Source organism: Oryctolagus cuniculus, chromosome 18, assembly GCF_964237555.1.
Source record: "Oryctolagus cuniculus chromosome 18, mOryCun1.1, whole genome shotgun sequence".
In the NCBI taxonomy this organism is placed as follows: domain Eukaryota; kingdom Metazoa; phylum Chordata; class Mammalia; order Lagomorpha; family Leporidae; genus Oryctolagus; species Oryctolagus cuniculus.
Window position 1 is genome coordinate 16,084,000 of NC_091449.1, and position 22,550 is coordinate 16,106,549.

Genomic DNA, 22,550 nt, shown 5'->3' on the forward strand with positions numbered 1-22,550 from the left:
TCTGGATGCCGACTCCCCCTAAATTTCAACAGCCCGACACAGAGATGCCAGGGGGTGGAACAGACTTTTATTTCTCGGGTTCGGAATCCCTCTGCCCGGGAGTCTGGAGGGCTTGCTGTGAGAAGAAGGCACTGGAGGTGGGGTGGAGGGCAGCCGGGGCGTCTCAGCTCAGCTGGTCCTCGTACTGCTTGCGGAAGCAGTCGCCGGCGGGGAAGAAGTCCCAGCACCTCTCCTGATACATCTTCCAGACGTAGGACTCCTGGGGCGGGGCGGGGCGGGACGACGCCGTTCGTCTCAGCTCCAGTCTCGGCATCAACAAGCCTCCCGCCCCCGCTGACCGGCCGCCCACGTCCCTGCCCGCTGCCCGCCCGCGAGCACCCGCTCACCTGGCCCGTGTGCTCCGTCTCGTCCTTGTTTATCAGATACATCAAGAAGAACCTGAGGGTGGGAGGGCCGTGGGCGCCGTCAGAGCCGCCCTCCTGCCCTCATTGGCTGGCTGGCTGGCCGCCACACCCCTCCCCCCTCTCCTGACTGGCTGAGGCCCAGCGCCCCGCCCCCTGATTGGCCAGCGGGCCCGCGCTCACATGTAATTGGCCAGATTGTGCTCCTCTAGCGTGTGGGTCTCGAAGCCGTGCGGCGTGGTATCGAAGTAGTCGCTGCCAATCCCGCAGATGAAGCATTTGGTCTGCGAGGCCGGGAGGGGCGGTCAGAGTCGGGCCCACCCGCCCGGACGCCCTACCCCCGGGGGGCGGCCCCAGCGCGACCCACCTCCATATCTTCCTTCACTTGCTCCTGCTGGTCTCGGAGCTCGCCGAAGGCGTCGATAATCAGACCTGGGCGCGGAGGCCGGTCAGCGCCCGACCTCTGACCCATCTCCGACCCCTCCCACGTGCATCCCCTAGCTCCCGAGCAGGAAGCAGGGGTTCACTGAGCACCGCCCCCCAGCGAGCTGAGCCCTTAGGAGGTCAGTCCCATCCGTAGGCCCGTTTCGCAGATGCTGAACCGAGGCCTAGGAAGGTGGCTTGTTCCAGGTCTCGCAGTAGGAGGGGGCAGGGCGGGGATGGGAACCCTACGGAAGGACCTAGCCTGTCTCCGGGCAACGAGGACCCGCCCCCGCGACCCCCGCCTGCGCTGACCCTGGATGATGGCCAGCAGGATGACAATGACGAAGAAGAAGAAGGTGATGTCGAAGACCACCCGGTAGAGCTCGTATTCATCGCCCGCTGGGTCCTCGATCTCGTCCCCGATGCCTCCGCCAGCCCGGACGCCCACGTACATGTGGAACAGGTAGCACTGGGGACGAGGGACACGCTGGTCACTCAGCCGCTCAGCGTTCACGGGGGACCGACAGTGACTGAGGCAGCCCGGGCTCTGCCCTTGCGGGGCTCACGACGTGACGTCAGTGACAGCCCCGAAACGGCCACGGCTGTGACAAGGAGAGCGCAGGCAGAGGGGCCGGGGCCGGGGGACGAGGAGTGAGCAGAGGTGAGCTGGGGGAAACACAGCAAGCCCTGTGAGTCCAGGGGGGGCTTCCTGGAAGAGGGGACACGTGTAAGCTGGAACTCGGAGGAGGTGGGGGTGAGGGGAGTAGGAGAGCCTGTTCCCGGCAGAGCGAACCGCCCGTGCTGTGTCATCATCAGGGAGGGAAGGCTACAGCTTCCACCTGGGGGGCTGCAGGCAGCCTGGTGAGGCAGGGCCTGGTCACATGGGTCCCTGGCCCAGTCCAGGGCCAAGGAGGGCTTCCTGTAGGAGGCAGCATTTATGTTAGGAAGTGAGATGTTAACTGAAAGAGCGTGTGTGTGCGCGTGCGCCTGGGTGCATGTATGTGCGTGTGCATGCGTGCGTACTGGGGGGTGGAGAACCTCAGGTGCAAAGGGCTTGAGTCAGAAACAAACATACGGTCTTAGGGGAACTGAAAGAAGACCAGGAAGCCAGAAAGCAAAAAGCAAGAGGGATTGTGGTTAGACCCAGCGGCTCCGACTCAGTAGGGCTACGCTCTTTCCCGGCTTTGGAGGCCGTGGTGGGCAATCAGGTTCATCCACAGGGCGCTTGGGGACCACCAGAAGGTTCTGAGCAGAGCGGGTGGGGTTGGAGATGTGTCCCAGCTGGCCCTGCGGAAGACTTCACACTGCCCCTCCTGTGCCCCCAGGAAGTGAGAGGACTGACAGCGAAGGCCGGAGACTGATGGGGACAAGGTTCGGGGGCAAGTCCAGGTCCAGAGGGGCCTCCAAGTCCAGCCTGAGGGGCTGGGCCCACAGGCCACGTGACGAGCCCACGTCTCCCCACCAGTGCCCAGGCCTGCAACCGGCCAGAGTCAATCTGGGTTGGAAGCACCATGGGTAGGAGAGGAAAGAAAACATGCCCAGGGTGCCCACTGGCACTTGGGGGAAATTGCACTCCATGACGCCAGCGGCTGACCTCTGTGGCCCACGGCACACGGCAGGCACCATTCTGAGACCTAAAGCCAGCCGAGAAGCAGCCCAGGAAGTAGGCCCAGCACCACACGCCTGTGTTACGGGTGAAGCCACCGGGGCACAGGGAGGTGGCCGAGCAGCTCCCCCCACCCCCAACCACACAGGGCAGGTGTCTGGGCCCCGTTCCAAGGACCTGGCCGGATGAGCTGGGTCCCACTACTGACCCCCTTCACAGGTGGGAGAACCAAGGGCCTGTCCTCGGCCGCAAGCCTAGGCTGGAGGGGCTCACCGTCATCATGTCATCGCACTTCATGTCCGGCTCGTCCTCGTCCTCGCTCTTGTTGTAGAACTTGCGGAAGAAGTTGAAGGCCACCACAGTGTACAGGTAGACCACGACGGCCAGGAGGCCCACAGTCATCACCAGCTGGGGGACGGACAGGGGACGGGTCAGCTCCATCCCTGGGTCTCACGGCCCCCACACACCTGGCCCAGCCCGCCTGGCCTTGCTCACCCTCATGGCCCAGGTCTCACGGCCCCCACACACCTGGCCCAGCCCACCTGGCCTTGCTCACCCTCATGGCCCAGGTCTCACGGCCCCCACACACCTGGCCCAGCCCGCCTGGCCTTGCCCGCTCATGGCCCAGTTCTCACAGCCCCTGCACACGCTCGCCCCGCCCACTCCACACCTGTTTCCCATTGTGGGTGACAGAGGAGAGGATGGTACGCAGCGTCTTGACCCCCATGGCGATGTCCAGCAGGTGGGCGGCAAAGAAGAAGTTGTTGTAGTGGCCCAGGAGGGACATCACCATGTACCAGCCCAGGTACAGGAACGACTGTGGGCACACGTGGCTGGGGTCAGGGGTGTCAGGGACACCCAGGGAGAGCTCTGGGTGCTCTGGGGACTGCAGGGAGGGCTGGGAGCCCCGGGGAGTAACAGCCTCCTGGGGCACGTGGAGAGCTGTGGGCAGAGGAACCCAAGGGCGCCCCAAGGATGCTCTGGAGGATGGGGTGGGGGTCCCCTAGGATCAGAGGTACCCAGGGCAGCAGGAGTCAATCTCTGGTCAAGGACATTTGGAGGTAGAGCCCCCGACCCTGCTAACCCCTCCCCGAGTCCCACCTCCCACCCGTGGGCCCCTCCTCACGTTGTCCGTGAAGATGACCCCGAACTTCCAGATCTGGTACTTGACATCGATGGACATGAGCCTGTGTGGGAGCGGGGCTCAGGGAAGAAGCCAGAGGCCTGGGGTCCAGCCCTGCCCCTCCTCGGAGCCCCAGGGCTGCAGGGCGGTCCCTGGCTCACCAGGTCAGCAGCCCCGGCGGGGGGTCGGGCTTGCGCTCGTTGTGGGCCGTGATCTCCAGCGAGGCCAGGTCCATGCCCAGCAGCTCGGCAATCCGCTCCCGCCCGAAGATGTCCCCGTGTTTGTCCAGGACCTGCCCAGGGGAGCGTCAGGCAGTGTGCTCGGCTGGAGCGTGCGTGCACGTGCATGTGTGTGTGTGTGTGTGTGCATGCATGTGTGTGTGGGGGGGTCATGACCTGCACCAGGGTTCTGGGGACACTGAGCTTTGTGTGAGAAACTAGGGGTGCATTTCTCTGAGAGGGAGGGCAAGGCTTTTCTTCGGATCCTCAGCGGGGGAGGACCCCCAAACGATAAAGGCCCAGGGGCTTCGTTAGCTGGATTAAAAGGGCGGCGTGTTAAGGAGGGAGGCGAGGAAGTGGGCCCGGTCACCCGGTCACCTATGACCTGGTCTCTTCCTGTTTGCTCCTCGTTCACTCTGCTGCAGCCACACTGCCTCCCCGCGTTCCTGACACCAGGCACTGGCGTTCCTCCTGTGTGGGACGCCCTCCCCCCCTTTCCTCCCTTCCTTATCAATCAGGGCGGCCCTTCCTGTTCCCTGCCCCCGGCCCGCGGCAGCCTCCCCGCCCCTCCTCGTGTTCCCACCGTCCCGCCTTCCCCCTGCACAGTGGCAGTCTGTCCATCATCTGTCTTTCCAACTCGAATATCAGAATCCCTGTTTTGTTTACTGCTGGATCCCAGGTTCCCAAAACAGCTCATTATACACAACAGGTGCTCAATAAATGTTTGGTGAATGAATGAGTGACGGGAACAGCCAACACGTAGCTAGTGCCTTCCTCCGTGCCAGGTCCTGCCCACAGTGGTCATACAAGCCTGACCACAACCCTGTAGGGCCAGCCCCATTACCACCCGACTCGGAACAGGAGGGGAACTGAGGCACAGACGGCTGACATACCAGGCATAGAAAAGCAGGCTCTCTCACTTCCCCTCACAGCTGCTGTCTGTGGAGCGTGTGCTCCGTGCCGGGCACCGGGCCACACACTCACACCGTGTACCCATCCCACAGAGGGAAGTGTGGGGAAACAGGCGCCCCTCCAGGAGGCAGACCCCATGTCCAAAGTCACACACAAAGCAGTGCCGAGAAGACCCGCTGGCAGCGAGGGACCCAGCCCAAGAGGCCTGTCCGCCTCCCCACACGTGGCTGCTCACCTTCCGCTTGACAAACTTGTCCCAGTAGTTGCTGGGGAAAGACCTGCCGAGAGAGAGAGAGAGAGAGCAAGCGAGAGTGAGAGTGAGAGAGCAAGAGGCGGGGGGGAGACCGTGGGGTACCGGGCAGGTGCCACCAGCCACGCCTGGCCACCAGGAAACCCCAGTCTTTTCCCACAGGGATTCGGCTCAGTGCAGACCCCACTGCCCTGCCGTGGAGCGGGTGTGGCAGGAGACTGGCGCTTGGAGCTGGGGTGCCAGGAGTCACCCTCATGCTCGCTGGAGGGCTCTGGACCAGCAGCCTCCCCGTGCACCTGCTTTCGCCCACGTGACGGTCCTGGCCCTCTATGCCCGGTTTTCTGCCGGAGCAGCAGACGCCCTGGCCTCCTGCAGAGGCAGCCCACTGGCCGGGGAGGCAGCTCATCCAGGGGGCGCAGCGGAGACGCGCTGTGCATTCCTGGCCCCGACCCCTCGGAAGTGGCTCAGGCACTGCACTTCCTGTGCTATGGCACTCAAACTGCCCCTGGGGTGTCCGGCGGGAGCCCCTTCCTGCTGCCTCTCTTTCTTCTCAGCCCCCCGGGGCACATCCATGCCTTTTGCCAGTCTCACCAGCAAGAGGGTCCAAGCCCATCTTACATCCCCCTGCCCCAGTCCTGGAAGCCGCCGGGTCTCCAAGGAGCCGGGTTCCCTCTCACTGGCAATGGCATTGAGAAGCCGAGGTCTCAGGGCAGACGCCGCTGTCAACAGCCTGTGCACGTTGCCCCCTCTCTAAGCACCCGTGAAGGTTGTCGACTTCTAGAGCCTTTGAAATGGCACTGTAGCGTGCGCTTGGTGCGGTTTATCTCCCTTCCTCCTCACACCTCCTCTGCTAGGTAGGACTCTGCCTATAATAAAGTAACTTCAGGGTCGGCGCTGTGGCGTAGCGGGTTAAGCTGCCACCTACAGCACCGGCATCCCATGTAAGATTGAGTTCGAGTCCCAGCTGCTCCACTTCAGATCCAGCTCCCTGTTAACGCACCTTAGAAAGCAGCTGAAGATGACCCAAGTGCTTGGGCCCCTGCACCCATATGCAAAACTCAGATGGCGCTCCAGGCTCCCGGCTTTGGCCTGACCCCCAGGGCTTATCACTGTGGCCATTTGGGGCATGAACTGGAGGATGGAAGATCTCTCTCTCCCTACCCCCACCTCCACCCCCACCTCTCTCTAACTTTGCCTTTCAAATAAATATTTAAAAAACACCAATTTCCACCCCTTGTCTAGGACTCATTGTGCCCTAGAAACTATTAACTCAATCGTCACAAGACAACATTATGTGTTAGGTAAGTTCAAAGAAACTGAGGTACAGCAAGGCTAAGAGACTTGACCAGCTTGGGTGTGGCCAACCCCTGGCCGGAAGCTGACCCAGCACTCCTATTCCGATGACGCAGCCCTACTGTGTGCCCACAGGATGGGACTTGATCTCGGGGAAAATGGAGAGGCTGGGGGTGAGGAGGAAGATCTGGTGCCACTGTGACAGCCGTACACACCTCCATTCCTCCCCCAGGGCCAGGTTAGAAGCCAACTGATTTCTTTCTTTTTTTTTTTTTTTTTTTTTTTTACAGATAGTTAGGCAGTGAGAGAGAGAGAAAGGTCTTTCTTCTGTTGGTTCACCCCCCAAATAGCCACTATGGCCGGAGCTATGCTGATCCGAAGCCAGAAGCCAGGTGCTTCCTCCTGGTCTCCCATGTGGGTGCAGGGCCCAAGACTTGGGCCATCCTCCACTGCCCTCCCGGGCCACAGCAGAGAGCTGGACTGGAAGAGGAGCAACCAGCACTAGAACCCGGCGCCTATATGGGATGCCAGTGCCACAGGCGGAGGATTAACCTAGTAAGCCACGCGCTGGCCCCCCCGAACTGATTTCTTATTTGCCACCCATGCACCTGGTGCCGGGGTTTAAAATGCAGGTTCCTGGGCCCCACCCCAGATGCACAGACCAAACCTTGCAGGTCAGGGCACAGGAGTCTGCACGGTCTCCCCAGCACCAGCAGGCACTTCACAGGAAATAGGGGGAACGCGCCTATTTTAGGAAGAGGACCGAGGTTGGGAGAGAGGGACCGGAGCCCTGGTTTTCAGAGGGGTGGGAACCCTTGCCGGCCTGGGAGCGGGTGCTGGTGCTTACGGCGTGTTGAGCACCAGCCGGTCCCACTGGCCCTTCACGTCGTCGTCCCCAGGCTGCTCTGTGATGTACAGGCCGTCAAACTCCAGCTTTCGTGCCAGCTCCTTCTCCCGCTTGAAGATCACCAGGGGCACCTGGGTGTGAGGGGGCAGTGTAGGTGGGTGTCAGGCCCCACATCGGGGAGCCTTCCCAGAGGGGCTGGGGAGCCTGAGGCCCAGGGGCAGATCTCCCTCCTGACCCAGAAACGGCATAGCCACACCTGCCGGCCGTGCACGCCTGGCCCAGGACCTGGCTCCTCAGCCATGCCCCACGTCCGTTCCCAACTTGACCTTGACCTTTGCTGAAGGCCCCAGGGCCCCGGGCCTCACCCGCCCTCTCCAGCCCCCTGGGAGCTGGCGTCGTGGCCCACCTTGAGGCAGTTGTAGCCGATGATGCAGAGGAAGGCCACCAGCGTGTGCAGCAGGCTCAGGCACCACAGGGCCGGCTCCATGTAGCCCGTGCTCTCCTCCAGGAAGTAGTATACCATGTTCTCGTCCTCGTCCCCCTCTGCCTCCTCGCCGGCCCCCGAGCCCCAGCCGGAGCCGCCCCCGGACCCTGCACCCGCCAGGTCCCCTGCTGCCGAGCCCTCCATGTCATCCTCCCCTGGTGGAGAGTCTGAGACCTGAAGCGGGGACAGAGGCCAGTCAGGATGAGGACCCCAGGGCTCTGGCACCAGAACCCACCAGCAAAACAAACAACTTCTGTTTCTGAGATTGGACTGAGCCCGCATCAGATACACGAGTGGCAGAACTGTCCATCAAGACTGAGGGGCGGGCCCAGGACACTGCAGTCACTGTTACTAGCACATTTTACAGATGAGGAGATTGAGGCAGAGGGAGGTTAGGCCCCTTGCTTAAAGTAATGCAGCCAGAGAGTAGTGGAGCCAGGACCACTCCCCAGAGGCCGTGCTCTGATCTCTAGGCTGTCTCTCTGTCCTGTTATCTAGAGCCCTGGCGAGACCTCAGTGGCCATTTCCCGTTTCCCACAAACTTCTCTTTGGCTTCACTGGATGGGTGAGTATTACAGGGTTGGAGGGGGGCCTGCACCCAGGTGCACAGGGCTGGCAAGTGGCAAGTTGGGCAGGGAAATGGATCCTAGTCCCACACTCAGTCCTGCAGACACTCAGGCGTCTGGCCTGCACAGGCCTAATAAGTGCCTCCACTCACCCGACAGGTGTCCAGCCTGAACTCTCCTAAGAGCCCTGAGCCCAGCGCCCTGTCCCCTCCAGGCAGGGGCTTGGGAAACCGGGCAGGGCTGACCTTTCCCCTCCCCCACCCCCACCAGCCTGGAGAAGGGCTTGGTCCCCTGGCCCCAGCCGAGCAGGCACCTTATAAAACAGCAGGATGAAGTTGATGGCAAACGCCAAGAAGAGGGCAAGGAAGCGCAGGGTGTAGAAGTTCCGGGAGAGGTAGTTCTGGGGGAAGGAGAGGAGTGTCACAGGTCAGCCCCCCGCCTGGCGAGTTCAGGCCACCCGTCACCCACAGCCTGCTGTGTCTAGAGTGCTGTGTGACGCCAAGGCCAGGAGCAGGAGCTGGGTACGCGTGATCTTGCTTCATTCGCACCCAAGCCCCCAGGAAGTGGGTACCACTGTCTGCCCACCTTACAGCTGAGCAGACTAAAGCTCAGAGAGGTGGCGTCTTGCTCAAGGCCGCACAGTCAGAGGAGGGGAGGAGCTGGGATGTGAACTGAGGCAGTGCGAGTCCAGAGTCCACGCCCCGCCACTGCGCTGTGCCAGCACCGTGGGAGCTTGCCGACTGCACTGCACAGACGAGACGTCCTCCATCTCTCTCCCTCGCATCCTCCCCTCCTCCAGCCCTCATGGTCCCCATGAATGCTCAGTGAGCCCCCTGCAGCCCAGGCCAGGCTGGGCCCAGCCTCCCCCATGCCCTCCTTCCTTCCTGGCCCGGATGACACCAGAGCTTCCTCAGCGAAAGGAGAGCTTAGCCCCCACTCCAACACACACACACACAGCAGGCGCTGGGGACCTAGGCTGGAAGCACCGAGGGCCAAGAGACAGGCCAAGATGGGAGGAGCAGAGTGGTGGCAGGGGGGTCAAGTGCACACAAAGGACCAGGGGCCGCGGGCCACGCAGGTCAGGTGCACACAGAGGACCAGGGTGGAGTCAAGCAGGCAGTGCCCGTGAGCAAAGGCGTGCAGGCTGGAACAGGGATTGTGAGCAGGAAGCCAAGGGAGGGCCACCTGTGCCCAGGTCCTGGCTCTGCCTGGGGACATCTGTGTCCCCTCCGCAGCCTGGGCTCCCCCCAAAGATGAGCCAGGCAGAGGTGCGCTCAAGAACAGCGTGGAGAGAGAGCAGAGGCTCAGGGTCAGTGCCTGGCCTCTCTGGAACACGGAGTTCAACCGCGTGCCCGGTCCTCACCAAGAACTTCACCCTCTGCACTTCCAGTTCTCCCCAGAACTCCATGCCGGCGCCTCCGGCTTCCTCCTTCTTTGCAGGAGGTGAGGGAGGGGCTTTCTTGGGGGGTTCTGGTGGGGCCTCGGGGACTTCCTCCTTCTCCCCGTTCTCCTCACTGCAGGGCAGGACACAGAAAGAGGTCAGGCGGGCAGGGCACTCCTCCGGAGCCACTCACTACGCCTGGCTCGGGACAGCCTCAGGCCCTGCCCTCCTGGGGTCCCCTCCCACGGGCAGGCAGAGCAGCTACCAGCACTGACAGCACAAGAGCTCCCCACGGGATGGGGAGGCTCTGGGGGTTGTGAAGAGCTGGGAGAATCCTCCACTGAGGAGGGGGGCAGGTGTCAGGGTGGGCTTCCTGGAGGAAGGGACATGTGAGCTGGAACAGGAAGGATGAGGAGCCTGGGGACGGGTTCCAGGCAGAGGCAATGGTGCACACGAGAGGGGCGCGCTCCTCTCACAGCGCCCTGTGTGTGCCTGGGCCCCAGCTGGGTGATGCCCCGACACGGGTAACCAGGGCAGCCTTGAGCCCTGGCCCCAGAAGGCTCCTGGTGCCGGAGGGAGGCAGGGATGAGGACTGGACCCCTTTGGCCAGAGCCCACTCACTCGGCTTTCTCAGGCTCAGGCTCGGGCTCGGGCTCCGGTTCTGGAACCAGCTCCTCCTCTTCTCCATCCACCTGCGGGCAGGGTGAGCACCAGGGTTGGGGGTGGGAGCGCAGCTCAGGGCCCACCCACCTGTTCCTCTCCCTGTCTGCCTGTCTCTTCACTTCTCCTGGGCAGTCGAAGTTGTGCACTTCTTCCACCAGGAGAAGAGGGGAGATGCCATCCATCATAGAGGGAAACAGGGTCAGAGAGGGGGAGACCCTGGCCCAGGGCTCCGTGCCGGGTCAGGTTGACCAGGTGCAGCTCTTCTCCCCGGGGCCTCCCCTCACCTGGACCACCTGACAGCCAGGTGTGCGCCCAGGGTCTCTACTCCCTTGCAGAGCCTCTGCGCCTGCCCCTCTCCTCTCTCACACCCACCCGCGGCCCTCTCCAAAACTCCGCCTTCTCACCCCCAGCTTCCTCTTGAGGATCGGGGAGCCCTCGGGCGTGGGCGGTTCCGCCGGCGTGGTGTCGCCCATGTCCCCAAGGCCGCCAGCGCCCTCGGGCCGGAAGGGGCCCCCGTCGGCCACGGCCACGACCCCCTCGGCACCGCCCGGGCCGGCCTCGTGACCCGCCACCTCCTCATCGCCGTCACCCTCGGCCGCGTCGCCCTCGCCTTCGCCCTCGCCCGCGCCGTCCGCGTCGCCGCCGGGCCCGGCCGGCTGCTCGCCGTGCACCTCGTCGCTGGTGGGATCGGGCATGCCGGCCAGCAGCTCGGTCACCGTCACCTTCTTGGCGCCCTCCACCAGGCCGCCGCCGAAGAGCGAGCCCCAGAGCAGGCGCAGCGCGCCCGCCGCCGCGCCCGCGCCCGCCGCGCCCGCGCGCGCCACCACGGCCCAGAGCAGCGCGGCCAGCGCCGTGGCCGCCTCGCGCGCCGTGAGCCGCCGCAGCCGCCGCACGCGCCGCCGCAGGCTGCGGTAGCTGAGGCCGCGCAGCGCCCGGGCCGCGGCCGCCGCCAGCCGCGCCGTGGCGCCCGCCGCCACCGTGCCCGCCGCGCCCTCGGCGCCCGCCGCGCCCTCCTCGGCGCCCTCGGCGGCCGCCTCGCCCATGCCCTCGTCCTCGTCGGCCTCGGGCTCGCCCTCGGGCTCGGAGATCTGCGCGGCGATCTGCATCTCGAAGATGGTGTCCTCGCAGAAGCTCACGAACAGCTCCATCTTCTCGGCCTCCCCGCCCTCGTTGACCACGTCGAAGATGAACTGGCGCTTGGACTCCTTGACCTGCAGGGCGCGCGGCGGGGACAGCGTGGGGTGCTGAGCTCAGCGGCAGAGGCCAAGCCGGCGTCAGGCCAGCGGTGCCCCAGGCTCACTCCCCTCACGCATCCCATCATCGCTCGCAACCCTCTGGGCTGGGGCCCGTTGTCCTCGGTCTAGGAATACAGAGTCCCCACAAGCTGTCCCCAGGAGCCCTGTTTTCTGCGACTTTGAGACCAGGAGGAGAGCCAGCCTGGCCCTTCTGTCGCTGACCGGCTGGGAGGCTGTTTTCCCCTCGCGAAGTGGGGATGTGACAGCAGGGCCTGCGCTGGAGGGCTGCTGTGAGGATGACCGGGTCAGCGAGGGAACAGCCCCCGAAGGGCAGGGAAGGGGGCCCCCCAGCACACACTCGGGATGTGAAGGGCCCAGGGCTTGCTGCACTTGCAGGGGTTTGCACATATCCTGGGTGCACGCAATGTGTGGGCTGGGTGGGGGTGTGTGCAAGCTCTCAAGTGTTCCTGCGGAGTACACGGGGGAGCCTGGTGTCAGGAGGGGGTGGGAAGTGAGCCACTCCTCCGGCCTCTATGCACAGCGGCTTGGGCACGTGGAGCAGGCGTTCAAGGGGTGTAATTCTGGGCGGAGCCTGCAATCATATGTACGGCTGGTGCACGTGAGGCAGGCAGGAGTGTGCAAGGCAAACCCAGGAGTCAGTGTGAGAGGGCCCAGAGCCTGAGGACAGGGCTGTGTGTGTGTGTGAGTGAGCTGGGGGTCCGCTGAGGAGAGAGAAGAGGGGCCTGGCAGTGAAGGAGGTGATGGGTGTGCAAGCCTCATGGGCTATGAGGGTGAGACAGGAGTGTGCACAGGCCTGGGTGGGCTCTGAGGAGCAGAGGGGAACAGGCTTGGTGTGCGAGGTGAGTGTAGGCAGGAGGACCGCCAGGGTGACAGGGAAGGGCATACGCGAGCCACGTGGGGAGTGCACGAATGCCGGGGGGGGGCACAGAAGCTGGGTGCAGGAGGTGGCCGGGAGTGGCCAGGGCCACGTGAGAGTGGGCGTATAAGGAGCATTCAGGCGCTGAGGGGCTGAGACAGGGCTGCAGGGAGGGAGTGGCCCAGGTGCGGGGTGATCGTGGTTGTGCTAGGGCTACAGAGAACGCACAAGGGCGGTGAATGGATGAGGCCTGCCAGAGCCGCAGGGGCGCCCACGGGCAAGAGATGTGCACTCCTGTGTGGGCCCACGATAGGCGGGGTGTGCCCAGAGGCATATGGGGGCATGTGTAGTGACCGGTGAGGGGTCAGCCAGCATGCCAGGGCACCCCTGGAGCCCCAGCGTGAGTATGTGAGAGGGTGGGCAGAGGCAGGCTGGGGCCCAGAGACAGAACACCAGGGGCTGCTGGGAGAGTGAGCAAGAGGGGTTCACGCTCACGACAGCGTGTGTGCCTGCATCAGGGCTGTAGGGGCAAGCCAGAGCTCCCCAGGTGAGTGTGTAATGGGTAAGGCCCGGTGTGCAGGCCGCCATGAGAGCATGCCGATGCCGCCGCATGCGCCAGGGCTGTGCATCCCTGTGTGGGCTGAGGCTGCAAGAGGGCACGGGCGAGCTGGGAATGTGCAAGGGCCCACAGGATCTTTTAAAACGGTGTCCCTGGGCTTGCCAGGGTAGGGCAAGGGCCTGCAGTGCAGATGTGCAAGGCATTCACGGTCCCATGTGGGGCCTGAGCTCGTGCGTGCGGGCAGCCCCAGAGGCGGGCATGCACGTGTACGGACAGGTGCTCTGACCTGGGGCATCTCCCACTGGGCGCGGTTGGTCTCTGAGATCTCGAAGTAGATGCGCTCGATGCGGCGGGAGGCGCCCATGATCTCGATGCGGCCCAGGTAGGGCCGGAAGTACTCAAGGATGCTCTCAGCCAGCTCCAGGAAGTTGCGCAGGCGCGGGTCGTGCGGCACGTGCTCCGACAGGTTGGTCAGCAGCACGGCCACGTTGAAGCCGATGTCCCGGGCTGGCTCCTGGAAGCGGTTGGCGAACTCCTCGAAGTTGATCATCTCGTTCTCGTCGGCTTCGGAGCACGAGAGCAGAAACTGGATTTCCGGCCCAGTGAACTGCTTCTGGCTGTCCATGGCCTGGGGAGGATGGTGGTGGGGAGGTCAGGTTGGGGGCATCGAGAAGCCTCACTGTGCTTCCTAAAAGAACTATGGATTTTCCCTAGAGACAGAACGGTCTGGAATCATAGCCAGCGCCCAGGGATGACGTCAGAAGGATGGCATGGCTAAGGCTGCACTGGCTGCTGAATACTGGGATGCTGCGTTTCCATGAAACTGAGCCACCAGCCACTGCAAGACGCCATCCTCAGATGGTAAAAGATGCGCCCCAGAGAGCTGGCAAATCCAGCCCTTGGGTGATAGCTGGTGCGAGATGCTGCCCCGCGCTGGTGGGTTCTGGGGCCCTCACTACTTCCCCCACCCATGCACCATGGCACCCATGCGTCAGTGGTCAGCACCACTGGCTTTACTGGCCTCTGGCTTCAGGTGGGGCCTGAGCAGTTGGGGTCAGGAGAAGGAAGAGCATGGAGGGGTGGTTTTTGTCTCCCTGATTCTGCCCCGAGTGGGAGTGTCCCTCGCTGGAGGGTCAGCTCCCGCAGCCCTGTCCACGTGGCTCCGAGGAAGAGAACTGCTCTTTCCTCCAGGGCAGCCCCCTCAAGACTGGAGGCAGAAATGGCCCCCGCTGCTTTGAGCTCAGCAGACTCCCAGCCTCTGGCCATAGCTTTGTAAACGACTCCTTTATAAAATGCTCTTTTCTGCTGGGACCCCGACAAATACAAGCCCCCAGCTCCTCATTTCTAACACATAACTAACTCACACTTGACGCCATGGAGGCCTCTGAATTTCAACCGGGAAGAGCCATGTGCCCATTACCCAGAATTAACAAATACTCACAGTGGCATTTTTTTAAAGAACTAAACATGACTGGTGGGCTGGAGCCTGTGTATGTCCGCCTTTCCCACCGTTCCCCTGGCCCTCCCCAGAGGTGAGCACTGCCTTGGGGTTGGCACATGCTGTCGTTGACCGTGACCTGCTCCCTGATCCACGTGGATGTTCCAACCCCAAAGTCATAACCACGGGTCGTGAAGGGCAGGGGTTGATCTCATTGGGGTTCCTGAGGATGGGGGTCTTGGGGAAGTGATCACATTGGATTAGGTTGATAGAGTGGAGCTCCAGGATCCAGTCATGGCGACTTTGCAAGAAGAGACCACATAGGTGAGTGGGTTCCTTCTCTCTCTCTCTCTCTCTCTCTCTCTCTCTCTGCTTCCTGGCTGGCTGTGTAACCCCTTTCTCTGCACCTGTTATGCCACCAGATCCTTGGGACCACCTAATTTTGGACTGTGACCCTCCAAAACCGTGGGCCCCAAATAAATCTCTTTCGTTATAAATGTCTTCTCCCAGGTGTTTGTTATGGTGATGCAAAACTGACTACTGCAGCCTGTCTTTTCAATGTTTCTTTTTTTTTTTTTTAAAAAAAGCATTATTTTCATTTTATTTGAAAGGCAGAGAGACCCATCGAGATTTCCATTCACTGGTTTACTCCCCAGAAGTCCGAAATAGCCACGGTTGGACCAAGCCAAAGCCAGGAGCCCAGAACTCAGTCCCAATTTCCTATGCGAGTGGCAGGGGCTGAAGTACTTGAGCCATCATCTGCTGCCCCACAGAGTGTGCATTAGCAGGAAGCTGGATTGGAAGTGGAGGTGCCTGGACCTGACCTAGGCACCCTGATATGGACATAGGCATCCCAAGCAGCAACCTAACCACTGCACCAAACGCCTGCCCCTCAGTATTTCCACTCTCTATACCCAGTCATTGCCCACAAAATGTATATAGTATCTTGTGCTTTTTTTTGTTTTTGAGAATCACTGTTATAATCAGGTAATTTGAAACTTACTCTTTTCAATCAACTGTGTGCTTTCACGATCTACCCATGTTAATATATAGAGATCAGGGGCCAGTGCTGTGGCATAGTGGGTAAAGCCACTGCTTGCAGTACCAGCATCCCATACGGGCTCCAGTTCAAGTCCTGGCTGCTCCACTTCCAATTCAGCTTGCTGCTGATGCACCTGGGAAAGCAGTGGAACATGGCCCAAGTGCTTGGGCCCCAGTACCCACGTGGGAGACCCAGAGGACGCTCCTGGCTCCCGGCTTTGGATCAGCCCAGCTCTGGCCGTTGTGGCCATTTGGGGGAGTGAACTGGCAGATGGAAGATGTTATCGTGCTAATCCCCTATGCACTTTCATAAAAGATTCCCAGGGAAGTCTTTCCAGTGGTCTTGACTGTGCTTGCAGTGAGACTGCATTTCAAATGTGACTCAAAAAAATTTCATGACACAGTTCTGACTTTGTTGTGCACCACACTCTGATGTTCTATTTCTTTTTTTTTTTCTTTTTGAAGGATGCTGGTTATGACTTAATTGATTTCATGACCTGCAGATGGGTTGCAAAATGCAGTTTGAGAGAGGTTGCTCTGTGGTATGAACAGAAGCAAAATTTTCTGGCTTTGAAAAGTGCTTTGTAAAAGGCTAAGAACTTTGCAAACTGCTTTCTAAATGACTAACATGCTTTGCAAATCATGAAGGGCTCTCAAAACCACAGAGCGTGAAGACATAATCACACAATCACACAGGAACTCATCTTCCACCCTCACTCCACTGAGCTGCTCCCCTCCATGATGAGCTGTGTTTCTCTCGAAAGCCCACCCATTAGAAGAGGCCTGGACCCTGTCCACTCCATTCATTCCTCTCCTCTGCTCTTGTGATTTGCTGATCTCTTTTTGTCATCATTTGTCCACTCCCTTCTTTTGAAATACAAAGGTACTTCCATGAGTTCATGGGAAAAATGGAATTACAAGACCAGTTTATTTTGGTGTCCAAAAAACCTCTCTGAAATCCATGCATACTTTTGTCATAATACACATTTTTCATGAACTTTATGAACACCCCTCATATACATGGACTGGAAAATTTTGGCACCAAAGCAAACTTTTTTTTTTCTTTAAAGTCAGAGTTACAGGGAGAGAGGAGAAGCAGAAAGAGGTCTTCTATCTGCTGGTTCACTCCCCAGATGGCTGCAACAACCAGGGCTGGGCCAGGCTGAAGCCAGGAGCTTCTTTCAGATCTCTTGCATGTGGGTGCATGGACCCAAGCACTTGGGCCGTCCTCTGCTGCTTTTCCCAGGTGTAATAGCAGGGAGCTGGATCAGAATTGGAACAGCCGGGACTTGAACTGGCATCCATATGAGATGCTAGTATTATAGACAGTGGCTTTACCCGCTACACCACAGTGCCAGCCCCCAAACTTATCTTTTAATGCCATTCTCTGTGACCTTCTCTTCTGACTACTGTCAGTTTCCTTTGCTGGAGTTTCCTCTTCCAAACCTCTAAAGGTTGTGGGGCCCCAGGCCTGAGACCTGTATCCTGTTCATGAGATACACTAACGGGGATATCAGCGAGACCCCAGGCTCTGAATGCCATCCTACACCGCTGACTGTCAAGTCTACATCCCCAACCCTGGCTGTTCCCCTTAATCCAAGCTCTTGCAGCTGAAGCCCCACGTGACATTTCCCTGTGGATGCTTCCCCAGAACCAAACTGTGGCTTCGAAACCTCTCCTCCCACAGTCTTACCGTCTCAGGAATAGCATCGCTGCCTATGCTCCAGCTAAAACCTTTGAGTCATGCTTGATGCCTCTCTTTTGTCTCACCACCCACACCTGATCCCTCTGCAGAGCTGTCAGCTCTGCTTTCAAAATAGACTTGAGGACCCACTCACTTCTGCCCCCTCCCCCGGTCTCCCTGCTCCCGCGCCGTCCCCCACACAGGGGGAAGAGCCCTGGAAACACCTGCTTCGCTCGCACCCCTCCCCTGTTCCCAGTCCTGCCTGGCTCCATCCCATTCAGGGTCGAGGTCCTGCCTGTAGCCAGCCAGGCCCTGCATGCCTGTCCCTGTCAGTTCTGGTTCTTTGTACCCCCTCCTCTCCGCCTCCACAGCCCTCTGTAGCCACATGTGCCTTCCTTGTCTCCTCTTCCCATCTGTCAGTCTTTCGTCTTGCCCCCTGCCCCTGCCTTGACCTGGGACCCCGCAATCTCCCCCACCGTCACACGGTGCCTGTCCGTGCTCAGCTGCAACGTCCCCTCTCAGGGAGGCCTCCCCAACCACCCCGGGTACAGCTCCACTCCAGCCGGGCTCAGCCCCACGCCACTCTGCTCAGCTCCTCAGACCACAGGCTGCAGCCCGCACTGTTCTAATTGAGTTCCTTTCACCTGCTGCTCCCACGGGGGGCCTCTTGGCTGTGTTCACTGCGGTCCCCTCAAGACTAGGGCCATGCCTCACACCCAGCAGGTGCTCACACATATTTGTCAAACACATACAGCACCTTGAAAATGGAGAAGAGTATTGAAGTTTGTCACACTTTCGAAAATTAACAAGTCCAGGGGCTGGCGCTGTGGCGAAGCAGGTTAAGCCGCCGTCTGCAGCACTGGCATCCCATATGAGCACTGGTTCAAGTCCTGGCTGCTCCACTTCCAATCCAGCTCCCTGCTAATGCGCCTGGGAAAGCAGCGTAGGACGGCCCAAGTGCCTGGGCCCCTGCCACCCATGTATGAGATCTGAAAGAAGCTCCTGGCTCCGGACTTCAGCCTGGCCCAGCCCTGGCTGTTGCAGCCATTTGGGGAGTGAACCAGTGAAGGAAGACTTTTCTCTCTGCCTCTCCTTCTCTATAACTCTGCCTTTCAAATAAATAAGTAAACCTTTTAAAAAAAGAAAAAATTAACAAGTCCTTTTTTTTTTTTTTTTTTTAATGTCCAGCTACAGGACATCAAGGAGCTCCTTGCTCCTGGCTTCAGAACCAGTGGGTGGAAGACACTCTCTCTCTCTTTCTCACTCACTCTCACTCTCACTCTTTCTCTCTCTCTCTCTCTCTCTCTCTCCTTCTGCTTCTCTAAAACTCTGCCTTTCTAATAAATCTTAAAAAAAAAAAAAAAGAGGGAGAGAGAAAAGACAAAAACCCTCCCATCCAGTGGTCACTTCCCAAATGCCCACATCTGGGACCAGGCTGGCAACTGGGATCTTCATTCAGGTCTCCCACAGACCCAAGTGCCCGAGCCATCACCTGCTGCCCCCCAGGGTGTGCCCCCAAGGCGTGTGGAGCTGGGACTGAAGCCCAGGGACGTGGGCGCCGCTAGTGGCATCTTCACTGCCAGGCCACACACTGGCCCCGGTGAAGGTGCTTCAGGTGAAGGGACGTGTAGAAAAATACTTGCAATGGAAAAGAAAATCTCAAGGCAGTCTCCTGGCTGGGAGTAACGGCGCTGTCAGGCCCCAGAAAGGCGTTTCAAACGGCAGCAGAGATTTTCAAAGCTACAGAGCACGAAAAGCGCCGCTGACGACAAGGAGCTTGGGAAGCCATGAGCAATGCTATATATATATATATATATATATATATATATATATATATATATATTTTTTTTTTTTTTTTTTGACAGGCAGAGTGGACTGTGAGAGAGGGAGACAGAGAGAAAGGTCTTCCTTTTCCGTTGGTTCACCCCACAACGGCCACTGCGGCCAGTGCACCACGCTGATCCAAAGCCAGGAGCCAGATGCTTCTTCCTGGTCTCCCATGGGGTGTAGGGCCCAAGGACCTGGGCCATCCTCCACTGCACTCCCGGGCCACAGCAGAGAGCTGGACTGGAAGAGGAGCAACCGAGAAAGAACCGGCGCCCTGACCGGGACTAGAACCTGGGGTGCCGGTGCCGCAGGCGGAGGACTAGCCTATTGAGCTGCAGCGCCGGCCAAGCAATGCTATGTTTTAACCCGTATGTGCGTCTGAATGGAAAGGCAGGACATCCGTCTGAGGACAGGCGTGCTGAAGGGGCAGCAGGGGCAGCCTTTGGAGGGGGAGAGGACAGGATGGGAGTGGGGACCAAGGTGACTTCAGCAGGAACTGTAAGTTCTGAGTTTTGCAGCAAAAGGAATGTAGTCTGTTTCATTACTATTACCTATTTAGCTAGAAAGTAATACAATATTTAAAATTAGTTTCTACATAAAAAAAATCAGGTAGTCTGCATAGTCAAAATATCAGCATAAGGAAAGTCAAGAGACAAACGATGAACTAGGGAAAATAGTTGCAATTCCTCTCACGAAACATATTCCAATCAACCTTCTATACAAAGAGCTCTGAGAAATCAAGAAGAAAAGCACCAACAGGGGCCGGCGCTGTGGTGTAGTGGGTAAAGCCACCACCTGCAGTGCTGTCATCCCTTATGGGCACCAGTTCTAGTCCCAGTTGCTCCACTTCCGATCCAGCTCTCTGCTGTGGCCTGGGAAGGCAGTGGAGGATGGCCCACGTCCTTGGGCCCCTGCACCCTTGTGGGAGACCTGGAGGAAGCACCTGTTCCTGGCTTTGGATTGGCATAGCTACAGCCATTGCGGCCAATTGAGGAATGAACCAGGATGGAAGACCTCTCTCTCTCTCTCTCTCTCTCTCTCTGCCTCTGCCTCTGCCTCTGCTCCCTCCGTGTAACTCTGACTTTCAAATAAATAAATAAATCTTCAAAAAAAAAAAAAAAAAAAGGAAAGAAATGCACCAACATCGCAGTAGAACTAAGCCACAGGCATGGTCAAGTTCACAGAAAAGTTAACACGAAAGATACAGCATGAAAAGACACTGCGGGGCTGGGCTGTGGCACAGCATGCTAAGCCACCACCTACAACGCCGGCATCCCATATGGGCACCAGTTCAAGTCCCGGCTGCTCCACTTCCAATCCAGCTCTCTGCTAATGTGCCTAGGAATGCAGCAGAAGACAGCCCAAGTGCTTGGGCCCAGAACCCAAGTGGGAGACCAGGAAGAAGCTCCTGGCTTCAGACTGGCCCTCAGCCAGCTGCTGCGGCCATTTGGGGAGGGAGCCAGTGGACGGAAGACCTTTCTCTGTCTCTCCTCATCTCCGTCCCAACCCCACCCTGCTGTAACTCTGCTTTCCAAATTAAAAAGAAAAATCTTTAACAAAATAAAGAAACAACACACACCTTCCCGCACTCACAGGAAGAGAGATGTGAGTTAATGGGGGCTGGACTGGGTACAGTGGGCAGAAGGCGGCCCAACCACTTGGGCTCCTGCCTCCCCAGCGGGGGACCCAGGTGGAGTTCCAGGAGGTTGCCCAGTGCAGCCGCTGGGGAGTGAAGATCTCTCCGTCCCTCCCTTGCTCTGTAATTCTGCCTTTCAAATAAATAAGAAAATCCTTTTTTTTTTTTTTTTTAAAGGCCCTCTAATACCATTTTCCACCTATCAGATTGGGAAAAATCCACAGCCCTGAGTCTGGCCCGGTGGAGAGGCTGTGGGGAAACCGACGCTCTCACATCACGTGGAGGCTGTGGGCGGTATCTGTGCAGGCCACAGGCACATTTCCCCTGCAGCCCAGGAGTCTCACTCTGGAGATTTATCCTTGATATAAACCACACATGTAGAGCACTGTATGTACAAGGATCCCTGTCACAGCCACCCACGGTCAGTGGCCCATGCAGGGCCTTCCTCAACACACTTGCTCCCACCTGCTGGAATTCTGCAGTAACGCATAAACAAATGTCCAACATCGGTGCTATGCACAGCACACTTGTGTAGTACACAACTTGTACAACTGTCCAACTGTAATAGGAAAACACCAGGAATAGGCATGGGGCGCTTGGCTTAGCAGTTAAGATACTGCTTAATAGGACAGGAACTGTGGCACAGTGGGTTAAACCAACGCTTGGGACAACTGCATCCCACACTGGAGAGCTGGTTCCGAGTCCCAGCTCCTCTGCACTTCTGACCCAGCTTCCTGCTCATGTGCCTGGGAGGCAGCAGATGAGGGTCCAAATGCTTGGGCCCTGCACCTGTGTGGGAGACCTTGACGGAGCTCCTGGTTTTGGCCTGGCCCAGCCCTGACTGTTGCAAGCATTTGGGGAGTGAACCAATGGAAGATGGCCCTCTCTCTTGCTCTCGCCTGTCTTTCAGATAATAAATAAGTAATTAAAAAACAATTAAGAACACTGTGCGCTCTCAGCACTTTCGGGTTTCTTGCAGGCTGCCCTGCTGCCCAGATGCTCCTGGGACTCCCCGCCGGCACCTGGCACCAGGGAGCCGCGTTGACTGTGGGTTTAAAAGCACAAACCCGGACACGCGTGCTCTGGGGCCAGAGGAGCTGCGTTCTAACCCTAGCTGTGTCACTTATTAGCTGAATGACCCCGAGTGCTTCCCTTCGCCTCCCTGTGCCTCTGTGTCCACGACTGCAAAATGGAAACAAAACCCAGTCCTTACGACATGGGGGCAAGGCAAGGATTGCACGGGCTGGGGCGAGTGTTCGGCACACAAGTAAGACAGCTCTGGGACACCTGCATCCCATGTCGGATGAGTCCTGCTTCCAATTCCAGCTTCCAACCAGTGTGCTCCCTGGGAGTCAGCAAGGGACGCGCAAGAACTTGGGCCCCTGCCACCCACATTGAATTCTGGGTTCCTAACTTCCGCCTGGCCCAGCACAGCCTGTTGCAGGCCTTTGGGGAGTGAATCAGCGAATGGAAGATCTCTCTCTATCTCTGTCTCTCTGCCTTTCAAATAAACAAAAATAAGTAAGTTTTTAAATGAGGGACAGTGACCTTTCAGAGGCTGCAAGGGATTGTTGAGCATGAGGTGCAGGCTCAGGGAGCCAGGCGTGGACCACAGAGCTGGGGGACCGGGAGGGTCCCGGGTGGGAGCCGGACAAAGGTTTCCTAAGCAAGTGGAAACCGCACAAGGCCCTCCAGGAGACAGCAGCGGGGTGGCTGTTGATTTCCTGATCTGCATAATGGCGCTGCAGTTAAGTGAGAGGAGTTTGCTTGCTCGTTCCTGGGAGGCACACACCTGCGTGTTTAGGGGTTGAGGGAAAGTGTGCGGGAAGCGCTGTGGTGAATGGGCAGCAACCCCGCAGCGGGGGCGGGCACGGCCGAAGTCTCCGAGCCATTCAGGCAGCTGCTCTAGAAGAGCCTGCAGTGTCCTCAAATGAAAAGGTGAACAGGACGCTGGTGGGGAGGACTGGGCGGCAGCACCCCAGGGCTCATGCCTGTGTCTTGCAGGCACTGCCCCCCACTCCGCCCATCCCCCTTTACAGCTCCTTTTACTTGTTTGTTTGTCTTTTCACTTTTACCTTCGCTTTTT

The 22,550-nt window shown here is 59.1% G+C and overlaps 1 protein-coding gene across 2 annotated transcripts in view; it reads right to left on the reverse strand.

The window, feature by feature from the left end:
* Positions 1 to 45: 45 nt before the first annotated feature.
* The window catches only part of RYR1 (ryanodine receptor 1), a 108,320-nt gene continuing 85,815 nt past the window's right edge, over positions 46 to 22,550 (reverse strand). The window contains exons 89-105 of one of the 2 annotated variants that reach the window (XM_070061820.1): positions 13,125 to 13,466; positions 10,572 to 11,378; positions 10,126 to 10,196; positions 9,487 to 9,637; positions 8,437 to 8,523; positions 7,480 to 7,731; positions 7,074 to 7,204; positions 4,919 to 4,961; positions 3,715 to 3,845; positions 3,557 to 3,617; positions 3,101 to 3,247; positions 2,704 to 2,838; positions 1,137 to 1,293; positions 769 to 833; positions 585 to 685; positions 387 to 438; positions 46 to 259 (exon numbers count right to left, since the gene is read on the reverse strand). In XM_070061820.1, the coding sequence (XP_069917921.1) occupies positions 164 to 259; positions 387 to 438; positions 585 to 685; positions 769 to 833; positions 1,137 to 1,293; positions 2,704 to 2,838; positions 3,101 to 3,247; positions 3,557 to 3,617; positions 3,715 to 3,845; positions 4,919 to 4,961; positions 7,074 to 7,204; positions 7,480 to 7,731; positions 8,437 to 8,523; positions 9,487 to 9,637; positions 10,126 to 10,196; positions 10,572 to 11,378; positions 13,125 to 13,466 (2,829 nt within the window). In that variant the 3' untranslated portion in view covers positions 46 to 163. 2 annotated transcript variants of the gene reach the window in all.